Source organism: Limanda limanda, chromosome 1 (assembly GCF_963576545.1).
Source record: "Limanda limanda chromosome 1, fLimLim1.1, whole genome shotgun sequence".
NCBI lineage: Eukaryota > Metazoa > Chordata > Actinopteri > Pleuronectiformes > Pleuronectidae > Limanda > Limanda limanda.
In genome coordinates this window covers 4,541,250-4,562,341 of record NC_083636.1, presented here as the reverse complement: position 1 = coordinate 4,562,341, position 21,092 = coordinate 4,541,250, and the positions used below count along the sequence as shown (strand labels likewise).

Here is a 21,092-nt window from a genome sequence, read left to right as displayed (position 1 = left end):
TTAATCATTTGATAAAAAAATATCAACAACATTTAGATGAATAACTCAGATACTAGTGTACAAGTCATGTTGTGGATTCAATATAACGTGCCTTCACAATACAAATAACAATTATTAACTTAATAGTTATTTGTATAGTTATATTATATAAATCAGGATCGAAATGCAAATCTAAATATGAAGAATTAAATCAAGCATTTCTATAACTGTATTGTTTTTTGTTGTTCTGAAATGAACAGGATGTGAAAGAAGGGATCAGAATAAATGTGTCACACAAAACTGTGCTGTGGTTTATCTGACACGTACATGTAATGACTCACTGAATACACAAGGTGGCGCTGCTAGTTTTGTGTTAACTCTGGTGCTGCTGTAACTCCTCAGACAATCAAACACTAACTACATATTTATTATAATTGTGAATTTCCCTCGGGATCAATATATAGTTTCTATTTATCTATTGGTCATTATTGGTTATTGATACGTGAGCTGGTTTTGATAGTAAATAACCTGACCTGCCTTTTCACTTTAAATTAATATATATTTATAAATATATAAAATTCTTAGGTTTAATAAAAAAGCTTTAACAGGAGGGAAGTAATATATAATGTCAAATAAACATAAATATAAAATGTTCTAAAAGTTGTTAATCTAGGGAGATGATTGAACGTTACATAATGTATGTGATAAAATAAATTAAATGAAATACTCTTCTTTTATATGATACGTTTTAATTTGAGGGAGGTTAAAAGTAAAATAAAATACATATTCTTAATCATAAATATAAAATGTTCTAAAAGTTGTAATTCTATGGAGATGATTGAAAGTTACATAATGTATGTGATAAAATCAATCAAATGAAATACCCTTCTTTATCATGATACGTTTTAATTTGAGGGAGGTTAAAAGTAAAATAAAATACATATTCTTAATCATAAATATAAAATGTTCTAAAAGTTGTAATTCTATGGAGATGATTGAAAGTTACATAATGTATGTGATAAAATAAATCAAATGAAATACCCTTCTTTATCATGATACGTTTTAATTTGAGGGAGGTTAAAAGTAAAATAAAAACCAAATTCTTAATCATAAATAAAAAAAGTTACAGGTGGTGTCTCTGCGTCACCTCTCCCTCCCCTTCCAACCTGCGCCTCTCAGTGATTGGTCAGATCCCTCAGATCCCTCCTCATGGAGCCCCGCCCTTCAGCCCCGCCCCACCCTTCCCATTGGTCAGAACCACCCGTCAGTAACAGGTGTCTCCCTCTCTCCCCCCCCCCCTTCCAGTGCTCCCAGTCCGCAGGTTGTCCGTGAATCTGGAGCCTCACTGGGGGAAGAGACTTTCCACGATGGCGCGGCGCTGGTGGCGGATCTCTGAGACCTCCAGTGAGCAAACGACCCCCCGCTGGGACCCGTTCTACCCCCCGACCCGGAGTTAAAGTGGGATTCGAACGGATGTAAAAAAAAACGGAGCAAATCTCCTGCTGAGAACAAAGTGTGAGAAAGTGGAGGAGCGTCGCCATGTCGCTGCTGTGCGTCCGAGGTAAGTTTCACCCACTTTTATTTATTTTGTTTAAAAGGTTAAAAACAATGTTAATCACTTGGTTTGACTCGGTTTGTTGGATTAGATCTGATAATGTGAGTTTTGTCCCTGTGGACATCCTCCTCTTCCTCCTCCTCCTCCTCTTCCTCCGCCTCCTCCTCTTCCTCCTCCTCAGGTAACAGTGATAGTTTCTAAAAAAGTAGAATTTGTCCTGATTTTTAAAAACACACCATCTTCATAAAGAAACAAGAGGATGAATATCTGATATCTGTGATTTTATTTGGAGCAAAGCAGAAACAATCACAGCAGCTGCTTTATTCCCACAGAGACACGTAGCTCTGGGCTTTATTCAGATTTGGATATTTTACAGGAAAAGGAACAAACACTAAAATAATAATAATAATATTGAGGTTTTGTTTGTGCTTCACTTTGCTTAATAAAGGTGCAAAGTACTTATCATGAGGCCAAAAACAGAAATAAAACAAGAATATGATTAAATACGGTTTACATTTAGATTATAAGAATGAAAATAAACAGTATGGAGATGATGGTAAGAATAATAATAAAAGGGTTTATTTGTAAAGCACCTTTCTCAACAAATATGCAAAGTGCTTCACATGAGGATAAGCACAGTGATTGGACAGTAAAGCAAGAATAGAATTATTAAAAGTTTAAAATTCTGGCGTAAAAATGAAATCATGATGATGATGATAAAATATTTGTTTGTAATGTACTTTGAGTTTTCAAAGTTAACATTGAAATGACTAAATAGGAGCAAAGGATAGTAATATTAATAATAAACTTTGCTTCACAGCAATGATAGGAGAATCACATTAAATATAGTCTGAATTCAAATTCTTTAAAAGTCTGTAAAGTCACTTAAGGCAGTAACAGATGGAGCAGTAGATGTTTCTAGATATGGACATAATTCAAAATCCCCTTAATATGATCCCAGTCCAAAACACTGTTAAATTCAAAGGGTGAGTGTTTCCTGTAGCATAATTTACAACAGCAAAGCAAGTAAAGATAACCTGCTCGAAGCTTCAGGCAAAATAATGTAGCATCTTCTCTATTAACCTCATATTTCATGTTTAAAAAGCACTTAAAATGAACCAAAACATACATTTTCAAATTATTAAGTTCTCATTTATTAAAGAAAGTCCAGTTCTTTAATATAATAATTGGGCTCTATGATCGTGAGTTGTCTTTCCAGTGGCAGTTCGATCCCCATCTGTCTCCTTGGTGCCTCCTGTGTCAAATTGATGGCGTCCTTAACAGAAATGATGCGTGAAATACCATCGAGCATTCGGGTCAGAAGAGCTGGGATCGTAGTGGACTCTATGAAACTGGGACTGAAGTTAAAGTGGACTTCTTGTCGTCTGGAAACAGGAAGTGGAGGTTATTTCTCCCTCCAGCTGTTTTCTGTTAGAATCTTTTGAAGTGGGAAACACAGTCAGATTCTCCGTCATCGTGTGACAGTGTCATCACGGACGCATTTAATTCAGTTAAAGGGAACCTTCCAATCCCTTCGTCCGCTCGTACCCGATTACACAATCAACCAAAGTCCCTTTGCCATGATCTTGAGTCTCTTTAATACCTTTCCACATATCGTCCATGTCCCTGCTGAGGAACGACTCTGGGGTAACCACTTGACTTTCTGCAGAGGCAGAGGCAAACCTCGTCCCATGAGTTAATCCTAGAGTCATGGTACATCCTGGTTGTATAATAATTGTTATACACCAAGTATTGTATACAGTAGAGGAGGCTCTTTTTATTTTAAACGGTATTAAATGTGTGGAAGTGTATGAAGACTGATCGTACATGTGGCTCAAAAAGTCATTGCTGATATTCTCATAAGGACGTCCAATTTCAAATCATCACAACTTGTTGTTATATTACAAATCTCAAAAAGAAACCAGGCAGCAGGAGAAACAACATCCAATCAATAACCTACAGTCTGCTCCTTCTAGACTAAAAATAACAAATCAAAAAGTACTTCTCTGTTGAACAACATGTCTCAGACTGAATCTGGAGATCAATACACCAGGCCGGGAAAGAGAAAAAGCTCCAGACGGGGAAAAGGTCACAAAGAGTCACGTCAGGTTTGTCCCTCTTACCTCAGAAGGTTCAGTAATTAGAGTTATTGTAAGAAATGGGGCCTTTGCAAACTGTCCTTTTATTGATTAGCGAGACTCCTAATGAAGGAGTTACCAGGCCCACGAAGAGAAATGGCTGCTTGGGCCGGGGGTTGTGTGATTAGCGGATGTTGTGACTCATCCCCCGGTTGCAACGCCCGGGCAATGTTGCTTATTGATTGCTGGTTGCGAAGCTTCTCCGTCTCCATGGCGATGTCTTCAAACAGCAGCTAAGTGGTCGCCCTTACAAGTGGACATTTGGGGGCGAGACTCCCGCGGTGGAAGAGGACGCGGCTGAGTGGACACATGACTCACGTGGAAACCAGGATGCTGCAGCGCAGGAGGTTTAAAGAGGCCGGTCCCAGACACAGGATCAGTGTCATTACCCATCGCACATGGGTAGTGGTCTTAACTGGTTTGACATAGGGTCTCCACAGGGTTTATGAGGAGAGTGGTTGTGGGTCAGCGTTGATGTGCTGAGGTTTGATGGAGGTGGGCGGACAGAGGATTGACCTGTGTCCTGGAAGCTGTTGTTGGAATATGAAGAGACTAGACTAACTAAACTGTGCAGGAGGAATAAAGTAAAATTTAGGGTCACAGGAGTGTCTATAATAAGTGTTTTTAGTCTGTGTAAAGTGACAAAATGTGATTTGGTCAAACCAGAAACAGAAACCAGATCGATTCCAGCCCTGAAGTCTTGTTGCCCATTTTCAGATTCTGTATATCCATATGTAGAATCTGTTTGTAGAGTTAACTGATGCAGGAAATGCTTCAGGGGGAGGAAACAATAACTTTTTTGTTATTTTCTTCCTGTTTTTTCCTGAATTAACTTTCTGTCTATCGACAAATTATCATTGGAAATCTTCTGGTGGTTGTGGAGTGTTTTATGCTTCAATTATATCTACATCTCAAATGAGAACGATGATGGAGCAGGTCGTGAAAGAAAGATAGAAACAAACAAACATTGCATTAGTTCTCTGCAGCCGGATGAGTAAAGTGATTTTTAGGATGAGAAGCCGAGGCCGTGCAGCATTAATATAAAAAAGACCGAACTGCAGGCAGAGCGGTGTGGTTAAGTGTAGTCGAGCTGCCGAGTCGTGGAATTATCAGGGAAAGAGGCAGAGCGAGGCGGAGAGAGCGCTTAGAGATTGTGGGAGTAATCCGCTGGCCATCTGTTGCTCTCTCTCTCTCCCCCTCTCTCTCTCTCTCTCCGGCTCCACCTGATCAGATCCAGCCGCCCGCACAAAGAGGAAGTACACCACTGCCCGCAGCAGTAGTGGACGCTGGTGTCACTTCCTGTTCCTTCCTTTTCTGCCTGACCTCCCGATGATGAATTTCCTTTCATATGGAACATCAACACTTTTTGTTAAAGGCCTCTATCGTTTATTTCCAAAGCTTTCAGTAGGATCTGCATGAGTAGATGTTGTGCAGGGCTAAATATTGGCTAAATAATCCTGATTTATATATACGTATATCTTTGTTGCAACTATTATAGCAACATGCTACTTATTTATTATTGAAGTCTGTTGAAATATCAACAATTCAAGTTAAAGTGGACGAAAGTAGATCTACAATAATGATGAGTAGATTCATCTTTTTGGTAAATGTTAAGCTCTCTGGTTTCAGCTTCTTGAATTAGCAGATTTGCTGATTTTCCTGGAAAAGGTTTTTTATTACATAATGAGGATAATACAATTCTAATAAAAGTGTAGGCTGCAACCAAGATAAAACAAGAATTTTAAGACTTTTCATAGTAGAATAAGAATGATTGACAATGGCTCTGTTGTAATGTTCCAGTTAGTGGCCAAACAAGCCGTGAAACAAGTTGCAGGTATGTTCACAGGAGAGTTTGTGCACTAGGAAGAAAAAAGGCTCATAATTATTCTGGTAATTCTGATCACCAGGCCTGTCCGAGCTAAATGGCCTCTAAAGCCACCGGAAAGCCCCTGGACATAAAATGATAAGCATCAGTTTCCACCATAATGGCCCCTGGTTTATTGCCCTTAGCTTTGTGTCACAGCCCTAAATAACATGATGCAAATGAATGCATAAGGTCACTGTGCCAGATCATTTGCGGACGGTAGCTGAACAGCCTTTGTGGAAAGCAGAAAAATAAATAAACAAATAAAAACGTCACAATGCTGGATTTTCCCAGCGTTTCCAGTGCTCCCTTTCCGCTTCACACTGACGTATGTACACGACAGGAAGTGCTTCAGAAAAGGTGACGAGTTCTTTTATTTCCTTCCCCTCTGTGATAATAAAGTCCCTCGATGTCAGTTGAAAAGGGGACACTGGGAAAAACTCCACTAATTTCTTAAATTCTGTATCATCCAGAACTGCATTTACTCACGTTAATATGCATTCTTAAACTTTAACTCCTTTACTATTAGCTATGTCAAATATACAAACACAACACAGCAAAAACAAGAAAAACACAAAACCATTCAGCAGGAACTTTAGTTTTTTTGCTGTTCTAACACACAACAAATCAAAACTCCCACAGAGTTGTTCACCGAGATAAGATGGAGGGATGTGAAATATGAAAGTGTCATTTGTGGCTCCATCATCCCGCCCTGCCCATCTGCCGTCAGAGGCTGCAGAGGTTTAGTAGGTTACATGCCTGAACACATAATTCTGCCCCAGCAATCACAATTAATCCCCTGCAAAGCGCCTCGCAATCCTACAAACGTTATTGTATTGATGCATCGGGGGGGGGGGGGGGGCTAAAGACCGTGCATCTAAAAATAAACCACAACACGAGCTCCTGCGTTTCGCCGAGGCTTCAGGAAATGGCTGTTTGCCGCCAGACATTTTGAATTTCTTTTGTTATCTTTATCCACCTGCCCCTGTCCACTTGTGTCATTGTGTTTTTGTGTGTTTGTGTTTGTGTGTGGGTGGGTGTGGGTGTGTGTTTCACAGCCAGCTGCTGCGTTTGTGTGTTTGTGATACAGCTTTCTAGGCTTATGCTTCTTAATATATAGTTAAGTTCTGCAATTATAAAAGGTATTTGTCGGCTCGGATAGAAAGTCTGCGTCATCCCTTACTGAGCTGTTCTTATATACTTTACTTATATGATTTAAAGACTATACATTGCTTAATTTCAAGAATTTCTGTACTCTTGTGTAAATTAAAATGTTTTTTCTCAATTTAAGGTTTATATGGATATAACCTGATTATAAATATTCCAGTACGCAGATTGAATTTTTTGTTATTTCGAAGCTTTTTCTAAGGAAATACTTTTATAAGATTTATTTATAACAACAAATGACAAATCATACTTATATATGAATACAAATTGTCGTATACTTTTAACTATTCAGCTCCCATGGATAGAAAGTCTGCGTCATCCCTTACTGAGCTGTTCTTATATACTTTACTTATATAATTTATAGACTATACATTGCTTAATTTCAAGAATTTCTGTACTCTTGTGTAAATTAAAATGTTTTTTCTCAATTTAAGGTTTATATAAATATATATAACCTGATTATAAATAATCAAGTACGCAGATTGAATTTTTTGGTCTTTCGAAGCTATTTCTAAGGACCTACCTTTTATATTTATTTATAACATCAAATGACAAATCATACAAAAATTGTCGAATACTTTTAAGCATTTAGCTCGTAAACTAATTTTACAATTGTTGTGTTGGAAGGTTGTCATGATGGATTGTATTCACTTAAAAATAGAATATGTAACAGGACAGTAAATAGATATTGGTTTTAATGGATAAAATTAATAAATCAACAGTCATGATAATGAGCCGCCCAGTCAGGAAGTGTGACGCACAAATTCAACAAAAAAAACTGTCTTTTGTCTGCAGCATTTTGACCCACAGCTGTCCACTAAAACAAACACCTCTTCTATTTTAATCAAGTTCCATGTGAAGTGCCGGCGCCAGCGTCACGAGTCTGTTGTTCAGGTGTCACGAGGCTGCGAGTCACTGCTCACATCCATGAATATCAATGCTTTTTCCATTGCTCAAAAAACAACTTTACAATTCTCACTTGTTTTTCTCTCATGCAGGATCCTCGCTGAATTAAAAACAACTCATCTCAACTCGTCCTGATAAAGAAAAGCTAAATCACTGTCTTTCTTTTTGTTTTACAGTAAAGAAAGCCAAGCTCCAAGGGCCTCCAGGTGAGTGCTTTATATTCACAAAGCTTTTACTGTATTTGTTCAGCCTGGTCATGTTTTCCCACATCGTCCAGATGTTTAATATAACACACAACACGATCACATGTAAAAAGGCATCATTCTAACGCCTAAAATGAGGAAATATATTCGAAACACCTCCGCCTCAGTTTTAGTATGAGACTCCAGGCTGTGTTGTATGGACGGGCATGCTGGCTTGTGCAGGCCCAGTGTACGTGAATGGTCATTTGGTCGTTAGTGTTATTGTGGACGGATGTAGATTGTCTTAGTTCTGAAACTACAGCGAATCCGTATGGATGTGTAGCCTCAATCTTCCCAATTTGCAGTAAATCATTAGAAAGCCTTCATATTATTGTTAATTTCCTTCATTGATTTGTTGTTGGAAAAGCGCCACGTGCTCTAATTTCCTTTTGTCGGGTTAATCACTCAAATTCTTGCAAGTCCCTGAAAGCTTGGTTTGATTTTTGCATTATAAAAATCCGATGTCCTTCCCTGCAGAGACGTGCACAGGTGAGCTTAGATCAGTGGCTGTTAAGTCCAAATCCCGACAGTCTCCACCCGAGCAAATCCCGGTAGTGTTGGGCCTTACACCTTTCCACTAAGCCCTGTGACGTGTCTGTCAGGAGGCATCAGCGCTGATGGGAAGTCACTGCGGCTTTTCGTGACATTTCACTTTCACTCTCAGGTCCCCGACTGACCCGCGTGAAGCTAATTATCCAGCGGCTCATTACATGTGTCTGGTGTGTACTTTTCTCAGTCTCTCCCTTGTTCAACTTTAGGGAAATGATCTAGTGAGGCGACTGCTTTGTGCCACAAGCTGCTCCGCTTCACTATGATGTTGGTTTTTGCACATCGTCACCCCCCCTCCCCCCCTCCCGGGCCACAACACACGTCACACCTGCCCCTGAGCAAACATCAGGGAGAACTGGCTTGAGTCTGTCGTCACCACGTCGGCCAAATTCAAACACTAGTCGCTCTGTGCCACAGGGTGAAGAAGGAAGTGTCAGATGTCGTCCTGCAAGAGATTCAGAACTTAATACTGTAGCTAAATACAATCTTAATCAGAATCAGAATCAGACAGGATTTATTGCCAAGTAGGTTTACACCTACCTGGAATTTTCTTTGGTAAATAGGTGCATACATTTAACATAAAGCATAAAAACACAATAAGTACTTCACATAAGAAAGAAATAACTGTATATAAAACAAAACAAAAATATATACAAGATATAAAAAGTTAAATAAAATGTAAAATGCAAAACACGAGAGAAATGTGGATGTGCAATATGCAATAAACTGCTATGTGTGTTAATGTAACACGGAATTGAGGCGTGGGTGCGGGATAAGAGTCCAAGTCAGGTGGGGGTCCCGGGATGTTGCTAAGGCCCACTGCAGCCGGGAAAAAGCTGGTCTTGTGGCGGGAGGTTTTGGTCCTGATGGCCGGGTGGGTCACAAACTAACAATCATCTTATTAATATTCTTTGTGCAGTGCTGGTTCTAAACCTGCCTGTTTGGAATGGTGCTGTTTGTTTGGCCTGTGGTGATACTGGTACAACTTTCTCTCTGAAGCAGCAAGTAAAGACCAACATGTGTTTATAGAAAGTTAGAAGAAGCTCGTCTCAGCACGTCGAACCGCAAACTGGAGAATCAGTTATTGTTGCTGTTGTTGAACGATTGTTGATGCACTGGTCGCCTGTGTGTTCAAAGTTTATTAATATCAATTGTACTAAATGTCCAAATCACACCAAACTTGACACTTTACTTCCTGGAGCCCGAACAATAAAGATACCAAGTGTGAAGGTGATAAGAGGAAAGATTCTTGAGATATGCGAGCGACACACGGACAGATCGAGGTTTCTGGAATCAATAGTTAAGATGAGATTGATATTTTTCCCTCAGTAGCAGCAACCTGCTCCATCAGGAAATGTCATTGAGCAAAAATCCCCTGAGCTTAACTAACATAACTCTGTGCAAAAAGGAAAGGTATGGAAATAAAGGGCGGAATTAAAATCACAACCAACTCCTGTTTCTTCTTTCTTGAGTGTAGAGAGCAGGATTTCCCAGTCCCAGTCTGTTTATTCAGGTTGGAGGAAGATATTTTTTGACATAGCATAGTTATGTAATAGTCCTGGTGATAAAACTAACCCGCTCTGCAAATAAAGATTGCAGAGTGGGACGTTTCGGGAAGAACCCTCAACGTTTACACAAGGCTGGTCTGGGATGTTTTCATTTTCTGTTTCCATAACCACACCTTCAGATGGGAAGATTCTTGGCTTTTACTTTGGAGGGCCCAGTGTTAAGTTGTTTCCTGAGCTGCAGCGCTGGAGGTGACCTTGGCCGGACCGGTGGCCAGCTGTCTTGCTTTCCACTGATTGCCACGGGAAACTGGGGCTAGATAAGGGCGGCGTGTTCCTGGATTTATGTGCGTTTGTGTTCAGTCTGCACGTCTGCACGCAAATTTTTGTATTCTTTTCACGCTGCGAGACCCAGGACACCCACCAAAGTCAGATCCTACTCCGTCTGTACAAATCACAGAAAGAAACAACTCTGGACACGACTCGGTGTGTTTTTCTCTGCAGCAGCGATTACATCATTGTTGCAGGATTATGAAATACAACGTCTGCTGGTTGAAAATCCTTCAATAATAGTGAAATGGTTTTTTTTTACACTTCATGCTAATACCTTTTGGTAAAAAGCAAGTTGAACGATCGTATTTAAATATAGAGATAAACTTGTTTGCTGAAGATTTTGCGGTGATGATCTGCTCTGCTTACACTTGTACAGTGCTTTTCCAGATGCATTGTGGGAAACAATGAGTCCACTAAATAGGGTGTTAAAAAATTCACTGCAAAATGACAAGCTCACTTTACAGTGGACTTGTCATGAAACATCGAATGTCCACCGATAGATTTGTCAGCGGCCGCCGTCGCATGCAACATTGATGAGAGGTCTGATTCTGAAATGTCAGCCTTCCAACTTCCTACGTTTCCGTGACTAATTCATTGAAAAACGCATCATGAATCAATAATGCATGAAGACAGTGAGGGCTCAAGCGTGTGTGGGTGGTCCGCAGTCAGGGGCTGCACGGCCGCTCTAACAACAGTGACAGGAAACGCACTGAAGGCTGTGGCATCCCATAATTCACCTCATCTGATTCCAGGTGCACTGGGTGTGATTTCACCGTGTCACTGCAGATTAGGTTCGGTCCGAGCGTAATTTATATGGATTTACATATTCTGTCTTGTGTGCTTGTCAATCAATCAATCAAGTTTTATTTGTATAGCCCATATTCACAAATCACAATTCGTCTCTTAGGGCTTTAACATGGTGTGACATCCTCTGTCCTTAACCCTCAACAAGAGTCAGGAAAAACTACTAAAAACCTTTTTAACAGGTAAAAATATGTAGAAACCTCAGAGAGAGCCACATGTGAGGGATCCCTCTCCCAGGACGGACAGAAGTACAATAGATGTCAAGTGTAGGAAAACATCATCGGGATTAAAGTTTTTAGCAGCACTAACTACGCTTGTGTGACCAAAGTGTAGTTAGGATGATATTATGAAGAGGAAAGTGGAAAGCTTTCACAGACTTATCAGTATTGACGGCAGATGTGGGACAATATGAAAGCTATTTATTTTATTTGTTCACAGAATAAACAAATGCAGAAAAGATGAGCAATTATGTTTCAATTTCTAGTGAAAAGAAAATGATGGTTAAACTGTAGAAAATCAAGCCTCAATTACATTTCTTTGTCACAGGGTTTTATAATAACATCTTTTTACAACATATACTTTATATTGGCAGATTAATCAGCTTCAGAAATGTTTTACTCCCCGATATGTGTTGGTATCAACCTGCAAAAAGTCCATATCCATATCCTTTGGCCTTGATTAGTTAATAAACAGAACAAGTTTTCAAATATAAAAGCAAGAACCTATTATCTAAACATATTGATAACTCAGATTAAAACAAAGATCTATTTCTTTTTAAGTTAAGATACTGTCGTGTTAGTCACATGTGTATCTTTTGCTTTTTTTTAAAACGGAAATATTGTTATGTCTCATCTATTTCGATTTTCTATGAATCCATTCCCGGTCCGGCTCCAGCGTGGAGGCTCAAACTTAGTGTTTTTCCAGGCAGTCGCTGCTGCTTCCTCCTCAGATTGTATCGGCCGTATAGTGGACAGCACCTGCTGTAAAGGAGGCACGGCCACTAAGTGGCTCTTATCTAATCCAACATCCTCTTCCCTTATCTCATCTCCTCTATTCATGGGAGGCGGCCCAAGTGTGGCACAAAGCATGGCCTATCTAATTAGGGAAAGGCTGGAGCATCCCCCAGGCTCCTTTTCTCGTACTGCATTTTGTCGCTGGCGTCCTACCAGACACTAATTAGGTTTGTGTCATGTCACTCACGCTGCTCGCTGGACGGACGGGAGCTTTTTGTTTTGGGGTCTAGTTTCATCTTTGATATGTTTGTTTACACTCTGTGTGTGTCTGTGGAATGCTGTGAGAATCCACCTGTGTCAACTGATCACTGTCTGGTTGTGTCAAGAGTCGTGCTCACTTATCTGGCTGCCGCGTTAACGGCTATGTGCTGAGTAAATGTTTCAATATGTTGCCGCGGTTACCAGGGAAATCTTTGTTTAGCGTGGTCAGGTGATCAGTCCACAAAAGGAACAGCTGATGCCTTGCTTTTACTTCCCACAGACTAGGAGGTGGACTGTGTGTATGTGCGTGTGTGTTTGTGTGTGTAATGTGTGTGTTTGTTTTTGCATGTGTGATTTGCCTTGGAAATGTGGGGTATGACTGTGCCCTCTGTATCTGGACATAATTTGCGTACTTCTAATGTACGCAGGCATTTTGAGAGTAGTTTTACATATGTTGTTTACACACGTGAAAGTAGTTTCTGAAAGTTGTGGATCAACTTTAACATTAAAGGGACTCTTACCTTTTTTGGATAAGGTTAAATTGGTATTAATAAGGTAATGACACTCTAAAATGCAAGACAGACCCACCAGGAGTAAAAACAAACAATTATTTCACTCTCATAATATTTAGTGAAAACTTCAACCAATAAAATTCTTCGGACCGAAGGACCTTATTGGCCGACAGACCTGTCTGTTTGCTGCATGGACATGCAGGTTTTCCGTCTGCTTCTTGTGGCGCATTCGGGCCCGCGTCATCAAGGCATGTGAATGTAAATGTATATAACTTACCGAATCCATTGCTTTGGTAAACAAAAACTCACGTGCGTGCGCGGAGGCAGTAGGTCGTAAGTCTGCTTGTAAATAAAGTTTCTTCAAAAAAACACCGCGGATGGGAACGAGGGGGTGGGGCATTGGAGGAAGGCGGGATGATTTGAATGTGCTGTAATTCTCAAATGCAACAAAGGTAAGAGTCCCTTTAACAGACACCAGTTAATGTTAAAGTTCCAACTTTTCACTTGAATCTGATGAGAAGAGAAGTTTTATAAACTGCAATAATCATAATCGTTGATCAGAGGATTTCTTCTATTTTTCCAGCCATGAAACCTATTTTCAAGATCTCTAAACCTCTGAGCTGCTCCTGTAGCTGCTCATGTGCCCGGGCGGGGGTGGGTGGGAGGGTGGGGGGGGGGTTGCATGGAGGACCACCAGCGGTGCAGAGCCAGCAACTACCAGAGCGAAATTAAGCGAACCAGCAGGCAGGGGTTTGACGCTGCCTTGCCCTGCTGCAGGAAATGAAAAGTGGTTGTTGTCTTCCATGTGGTTTAATCCCCTTCACCAGCCCCCCCCCCCACGCCCCGCCTCGCGCTGACAGCTGGTTGGGTGGTTGGTCGTGTTGTGACTCGGCGGTCTGGTGCACGCGGCTGAGAGGAGGCTGATGGGAGATCACTGGGTGTGAAAGTCGTCTGCATGAGCTAACAGACAGAATCGTTGTTTCTCCGCAGTCGTCATTCACTCCACAAATGTCCAGCTGTCGGATTCAGGATTTATTCAAAGATCACACGTGTTCGCAGTAGATGCAGCAAACAGGAAGATTACATTTCACCTCTGACCCGACTGATGATTCCAGTTTTGTTCTTGACGCTATGAGGTCTGACAGAGACCTTTCCTGCAGGTCAGGACTTCCTCTTCAGACCTGCTCCCCCCCCCACCGATCACATGCTATTTGTTCAGTTCAATAATAAAGAGCGAGGTCAGTAAGTTACAGTGCAGGAGAGTCGAGCCACAAAGTCGAATCTGCTGTGTAGCGTTGCCGCTCATTGGAGATTAACAAGGTCAGTGTGCTGCCCTGGCCTGGCCTGGTTTGGCCTGGCCTGGCTCGGCTCAATATAGAGGGAGTAGGAGGAGCCTGTTCTGCTTTCATTCACTGCTGGAGCTCCTGATGTTTTTAGTTTTTGTCTCCCACACACAAAGCCAAAGCAAAACCTGTAATAGCTTGAACATCTAATCTACATTTGTTTATTTGTTTATTTATTTGTTTATTTAGAAGGATCCTCATTAGCTCTACCCTAAGACAGAGCTACTTTTAGTGGGGTCCACATTTAAGACATACATACAGATATCAAACATTTAAAACATACATTACAATACCAATATCAAACATTTAAAACATACGTTAAATTACAAATATCAAAAGTTAAAATACATTAAAAAAATAATGATCATACAATTTTATATTACAGATATCAAAAATTAACCTAGTGGTTATGCAGTTTTACCTTTGTCATGATGTAAAACACTGCATTTGTTTATTAGTTTTGCAACCACTTTGCTTTAATTTAATGAAACATCTCTTCTCCCTTTTGTTTCAGACAAGTTCAACGCCTACGTGACGCTGAAGGTGCAGAATGTCAAAAGCACCACCATCACTGTGCGGGGGGACCAGCCCTGCTGGGAACAGGACTTTATGTTGTAAGTTTATTAAACACGGACACACTGGGTCATGCTCAGAGATTTATTGACCTAATTAAACTTTATTCATATATAAACTTTAATACAGGCTCAAGGCCCACATAGAAAAAAAAACAACAATACATACAATCAATACATTACATAAAAATATACAGGGAAAGAAGGGCTAAAAAAGGCCAGTGTTCCCAGATCCTGGATGTGTATTTGACAGACCTGCGGCCAGGGTCTGTCATAAGATCAATTATATAGTTTGTAGAGCGGTCCGGCCGACTCATAAACTTAAAAGTTAGGTTCCTCAGCAAGGCCATGAAGGTGGTTAGACCAATATTACAAAACAACTCACTGGCTCTAGAACTCCGGAGTATATCTAAGACAGTCATTATAGGCTGCTTTCAACCTACCTCATAGTTACACATTCAAAGTGGAGCAAGAAACTCACATAACATATAATAAAAACAACATAAAATTCACTGGAAGCTTTGCACATTATTGATTTTCAGGATGTTTAACTTGGTTTGTCATGTCCTGTGTTGTCTTTAAACAAAGACAGTGGACATCTCTCTGCCTTGACAACACCCATTTTAATGTGAAGTGACACACAGCTCGTGACGTCCTGGCCTTGTCACGCTCTTCTGTGTTGTTTATCTAAAAAGATCTTAATCTGTATGGAAGAGTCACGTGTCCTTTTGTCATTCCAATTTAAAACCCACTCAGTGCTTGTATCCACAGGGAGAGAAGTGTCTGTTATTCAAGTTGTGCGACTCCTCGTAGGAAAGCGTCTCGTCAGGCAGCTGCTCTTCATTTCCTCCCCGTAATTCATTTGTTTAATTTCCTCATCTTATTTCCCGGTGAAAGGTATCTATGGTGACGAGGGAGCCGGCACGTCGTTGCATGGGTGTCATTGTTTGTCTTTTGTAAACTCCCTCTTTGCAACAGTGTTTGTTTTTCCAGACCTTCATCCCTCCACTCTCCATTAATGATGTGTCGGCGAGCTTTAATTCAAACGTAAAACACAATCGCTCATTGTTGTCTCCAGCGAATGCTCGGCGCCACCTGTCGCCACCGAATGTGACGAGAAGAGATGATGGCGATGATCTATCTATCTATCTCTCTCTCTTTCTGTATCTCTCTATCGGTATCTCTCTGTCCATCCATCCAATCACAAGGAACAAGGAAGAGTCTTGTAAAGTTCCAGTCAGTTTGAGAACAAGGTGGAGACAGCCTCCTTGTTTTATTTGCTCATTAATTGACAAGGAGGACAAACAATAAAATAATATAATAATCATCTACAACTCAATCTAAAAGACGTCCTAAACCAACTCAGCTACGTTTAGCAACAGTTTGATTTTATCATCTGGTTTATTTATTCTGAGAAAGCCGAGGATTTACAAAAAAAATCCTTTATGTCTGCACCTGGTCACCGTGGATACACAGCAGCCCCCCCCCCCCTGCTCTTCTCTCAATTAGCTGTTCTCTTTGATTATCTTTTCTCTCATCTCTTGTTCGGCCTGTTGATCGCTGTGAACTGCCGCACACGAGAATATGCAAATGCCGCTGTCGTCACGCAGCTTCTTTTCAAAATTGATTGCTGTCATCACGCTGTTTCTCAGAATCGCTAAATGATAAAAACAAGGCTAACGACGGCTAATACACGGCATCTGGCAGCGGGGGGGCCTGGCAGCAATTAAGTAGAAATGTCTGGTTCAGTGAATCTGAATTCAAAAAACGCTGGAAAGTTCTGATTACAAGGCGACAAATGATAAAGCTGTTGTTTCTCTCTTTTACCCACTGATGTTCTCCATAATGTTTTATCAGGAAGGAGCTTTCATGCCTGACACTTTCTTTTAATTTCCACAGTGAGATCAACCGTCTGGATCTCGGCCTCATCGTGGAGGTGTGGAACAAAGGCCTCATCTGGGACACCATGGTGGGGACCTCCTGGATTCCTCTGAAGAGCGTCCGGCATTCAGAGGAGGTTTGGATACGATTCAAGCACTTAAGAATGGACACAAAAAATGTTTTCATTCTACCTCGGTAAATATGAATAAACCTGTGTATCTTCAGGAGGGCTCAGGAGAATGGATCTGCATGGACGCAGAGGTTCTGATGAAGGCGGACGAGATCTACGGCACCAAGAACCCGACTCCTCATCGAGTCCTGCTGGACACTCGTTTCGAGCTGCCCTTTGGTGAGAGAAGTCCCGTCCCATCGCTCGATTTGAACTTCAAATAAAACATGAAACGTTCAAGGTTCTTATCTGAGACATTTTGCAATGTCGTCCTCTCAAGTATCTGCTCTGGTGTCGAGAGGGCACAGGTGACTCAGGTTGATCCGCTCAGTTACACAAAAGGCCACACGTGCTTCCTGCTGAAATGTCAGCAGTCAGTTTCTGAGGCTCCTCGGGAAGAAGCATCGAGCCCCGAGGCTCGGTGGTAACGATGCAGTGCAACCTGCTGCTCTGTGGTTTCATGCAACCATTCTTTTATCAGTGTCTAATGTCCCGTATCTGTTTCCTTTTATTAAGTTTGGTTCAGAAAATATGAAACCTTTTACAATGCTGTTATATACACAGTAAATATCCATATAAAATATATTTATCTTGTCTTTTGACAGTGTTGCTTGGTGACACAATCATAGGGAAACCACAGATGCAGCAAAGCGACAGATTTATGCTGAATACCAAAAAGAAAACAGGTGATTTGTTCCATCCTTCCCTCTGGAAGGTGTTTCTAAAACTGCCACGAGCTACTGACGATATCTACAATAAATCCTTTGTTCCAAGTACAATTACATCGTGGAAACATTAAGTATAGGGTATTGTTTTTGTGACGGGTCTGTTGAACTATATTTAACCACATATAGGAAATCTTTTTTTGGCATTTCAAGAATTAAGTCATAATATTACAAGAATAAAGTTGTAGGCCAATTGAATGAGAATAAGTTTTAATGTTAACGTCAAAATGTATAACTTTATTCACGTAATATTATAACTTTATTATGCTAAATTTAAGAATTTAGTTTTTTTCATAAACATGGCCCTAATACTGTGTGAGTCTTCATCAACCCCTCATGTATATTGTTGGCTCTTTATCTATTATATTTTTCACTTTCTTCACCATTTAGTTTCAATTTAGGTTTTATAGGTAGTATACAATATTGTTTTTTTAGTTTTTATGCTGTAAACAGCTGCTGCTGCCGCTGGACACTCGGCTAACGACAGAAGTGAGACTGAACCAACACGGTGACTCACAACAATGAGCTCAAAGATGATTAAAATGATGAAAAGGATTACATAATAAAAGTCCTGCTGATAATTTATGCTGTGAACCTCAATTAATTCAATGCTCTTCAGGTTTGGAGAATAAAACCGTCCTGCTGCCGTCTGTGTCCTTGACCACAGATCCACAGAAAAACAGGATCCCCTCCTCTGCTCAAAACCCTGTGATCAAAACACATCAAAGTTAAAACAGAGTGACTGTCCGCTCACGCAAACCTTTCAAGTTCCCGGGAGCAAGCCGCTGTGACTCTTTGTGCCATTTATGTAAAGCTCTGGGACGGTGCGTCTTTGAAGCCCTGGCCTTTTGCGTGTGTGGCCTTTTAATGTGCGTCCGTCTGCTGCTGCAGCGCAAATCCCCTGGAAAAGTGGGATGGGCGAAGGTACCTGTTCTCAGACGAGAGGGAACAAACCAGGACAAAACACTCCTGTCCTGACCTTTGCTTTCCCGGCTGCTTTAAGTCTGCAGGTGCTTCTTTTGTCCTGTGTTTAATTTCGTACGTTATTGTCAAGACTCATCTGCAGCATCTTTGAGCATCGTATCCTTGTAGTGAGGAAAAATCCTCCTGATGTTTGTCAGCCTCCTCCTTGAACAGTTTGCTAACTAACTATTTTTATTCACCCGCCCCCCTCCCTCCCCCCTCCTGAGAGGCTCATGATAAATTAAACAGGCATGAATGTTGGACGTCAGAGGAAGCAGGTTGTTAACGTGGAACACGGGTTAAACATGTATTTTTTATGCATGTTTTCTGTTCCAGACATCCCAGATGACGAGGCTCAGTACTGGACGGGCAAGCTTGACAACATCAACACCCTCCGAATCCACGATGAGGTAAATTTACAACTCGTATTTGTACAAAGTGCGTCCGTGCTTTTAAAGTGTAATTGTTCTTAATCAGGTCGACAGCTTTGTGACGTGCTGCTGTATTTTATTTTTAGTGGATGAAGTGGTGCTCGTAGATTACAGCACTAATAATAACAATTTGAGGATGTGATGCCTGTTTTCATCCCTCTCTCCTCTGTAGTACCCTCTTCAGGATGACGTCCAGAGTCGCCCACTGCCGTTCGCCGCCTCCCAGTGCTGTGAGTGTGTCCGCACTTCCCCCTCCCGGCCACTAGATGGTGACAGTCACCCGCCCTTTCCAGCTCTCAGGGCTGCTGCTGTTATTTCTGTCCACGTCCATGATCCCTGCTGCACTGACTAATTTTAATCAGAGTTGAAAATTAACGCTGCACTCTTCAGATTAAGTCTGTAAAACATTTGCACACACTCAACAAAGAGTTAATGTGTGTGACATCTTTTGCTCAATGTTATGACAAGTTTGTTTTCCACTCTGAGAACAGCTCCCTTATCAAACCCCACCCCACCCACCAACCACCACCACTGTTACAACACAGAGACACTTTTCTTTATCTTTTGGTTTTCGCACCCCCGACCTCCTCTTGACTGAACCTCTCACTTCTCACATCTGCACTTTCACCAGGCAACTATTTCGGATGGGCTGACCCACTGAGTATGTAAAATCACACTTTGATGAAGTTCTCCTCCCTGGTTAATCCTCAACGCCCCCCCCCCTCTGCATGTCCTAATGCCCCACATCCCCCCCGATAACATCTGATCTATCACGTCTCCTTGCATTCAATTCTCATTATTTTGATCTCACCGTTTCCCTCAATCCCCCCCCCTTGACTTTTTTAAACATGATTTCCTTCTCTTGCTTTTTTCCTAATATTTATTCTCTGTGCTGTTGTCATAAGATTTTTTTCTACAACCCATTTTTACTTTATTGATGTATCTATAGAAAACAGAGACAGAAGTTTTTTTTTTTCATGTTATGGATGATAAAACTAGTATTATCTATACATACAAAAAAGCAATTTTCAAATCCTAGACTATAAGTTGCAGTTGCATTCTAAACTGGTAGGTGGCAGTCTTTGCTCCACTATATTTATTTATCACCTTATAAACAGATATCAGTTTATCTTTATCTCTCTCACTTTATCGTCTGACAAGATAAAACCCCAGATTCCCTCCAGCAGACCCCAACCTCTCCAAAGATGTTTTCTGAGGTCATTCTCGGGGTTGGAAAGGTCAAAGGTTAAATTTCCCTGCACCTATGATGAGTAACCATTATTTCAGAATTACTTTTTTGAAAGGTTTGTCTTGTAGAAAACTAAAAATACCTAATCATACATTTGCATATCAATCTACAGGACAAGGCAGATTAACACAAGACCCAGCATCGAACATTTAACTCAAGAGCTTGCATGAATAAGGGCTCGTCTTTTTTTAAGAGTGCATGACCTTTGCTCCCTCCTGACCTGGCATCACCCAAGTTTGTTTATTTCTATTTCTTCAACTCAACAGCTTTAGGCAAAATATTACCTAGGATGCATTACCCACTTTCTGATGGGGTTTTTAACAAGCAAGGGTTTTTAGAACATACTTACGGATGTCCCGGGCAAACTTAACGTACGTGTATCCTCCCGCGGCAGCTCTAGACGACCAGGACAGCGCCGTAGATGACCGCGACAGCGACTACCGCAGTGAGACGAGCAACAGTCTGCCTCCGCGCTACCACACAACGGCTCAGCCCAACTCCTCCATGCACCAGTACCCCATGGGGCCTCGGCTGCCGCACCACCCAGACTCCTGCACCGACTCTGTGCACAGCTTTGACCTGGACTACCGGGAACAGAGAGGAAGCAGGTAGACCAAGTTTACAGTCACCCATAAACACCTTCAAACAAAATTTGGAATTCATATTAGGGTTTTTGTCCATTGACTTTCACATCAGGTCCGAATGTAGTTGAAAAATTACGTGAGGTTATTGTTACTATAATTTATATTTAAAAAGGGGGGAAAAACAGGATCCTCTATGCTACTGTTATAAATATTTGTATTTATACCACACAGCAGTTTCATGGTTAGATTTCGTCCGTTAGACAAATGCTCTTGGTGCATGGAACCATCTTTTGTGCACTCGTGGATTTTCATGGAATACATGTTTACCGGCGAGACTTCTGCAAATCTGCCTGTGTGGACTGATAGAGGCTTGATCCGGATAACTGTAGATCAGAAACAATGGGATT

General features: G+C 41.1%; 1 protein-coding gene across 1 annotated transcript in view; it reads left to right on the top strand.

Moving 5' to 3' along the window:
* The first annotated feature begins 1,518 nt into the window (after positions 1 to 1,518).
* The window catches only part of LOC133011314 (protein unc-13 homolog B-like), a 56,507-nt gene continuing 36,933 nt past the window's right edge, over positions 1,519 to 21,092 (top strand). Inside the window, exons 1-8 of the mRNA XM_061079020.1 lie at positions 1,519 to 1,540; positions 7,786 to 7,815; positions 14,626 to 14,725; positions 16,583 to 16,700; positions 16,790 to 16,913; positions 18,758 to 18,831; positions 19,025 to 19,082; positions 20,496 to 20,709. Coding sequence (XP_060935003.1) covers positions 1,519 to 1,540; positions 7,786 to 7,815; positions 14,626 to 14,725; positions 16,583 to 16,700; positions 16,790 to 16,913; positions 18,758 to 18,831; positions 19,025 to 19,082; positions 20,496 to 20,709 — 740 coding nt within the window. The remainder of the gene's footprint in view (positions 1,541 to 7,785; positions 7,816 to 14,625; positions 14,726 to 16,582; positions 16,701 to 16,789; positions 16,914 to 18,757; positions 18,832 to 19,024; positions 19,083 to 20,495; positions 20,710 to 21,092) is intronic.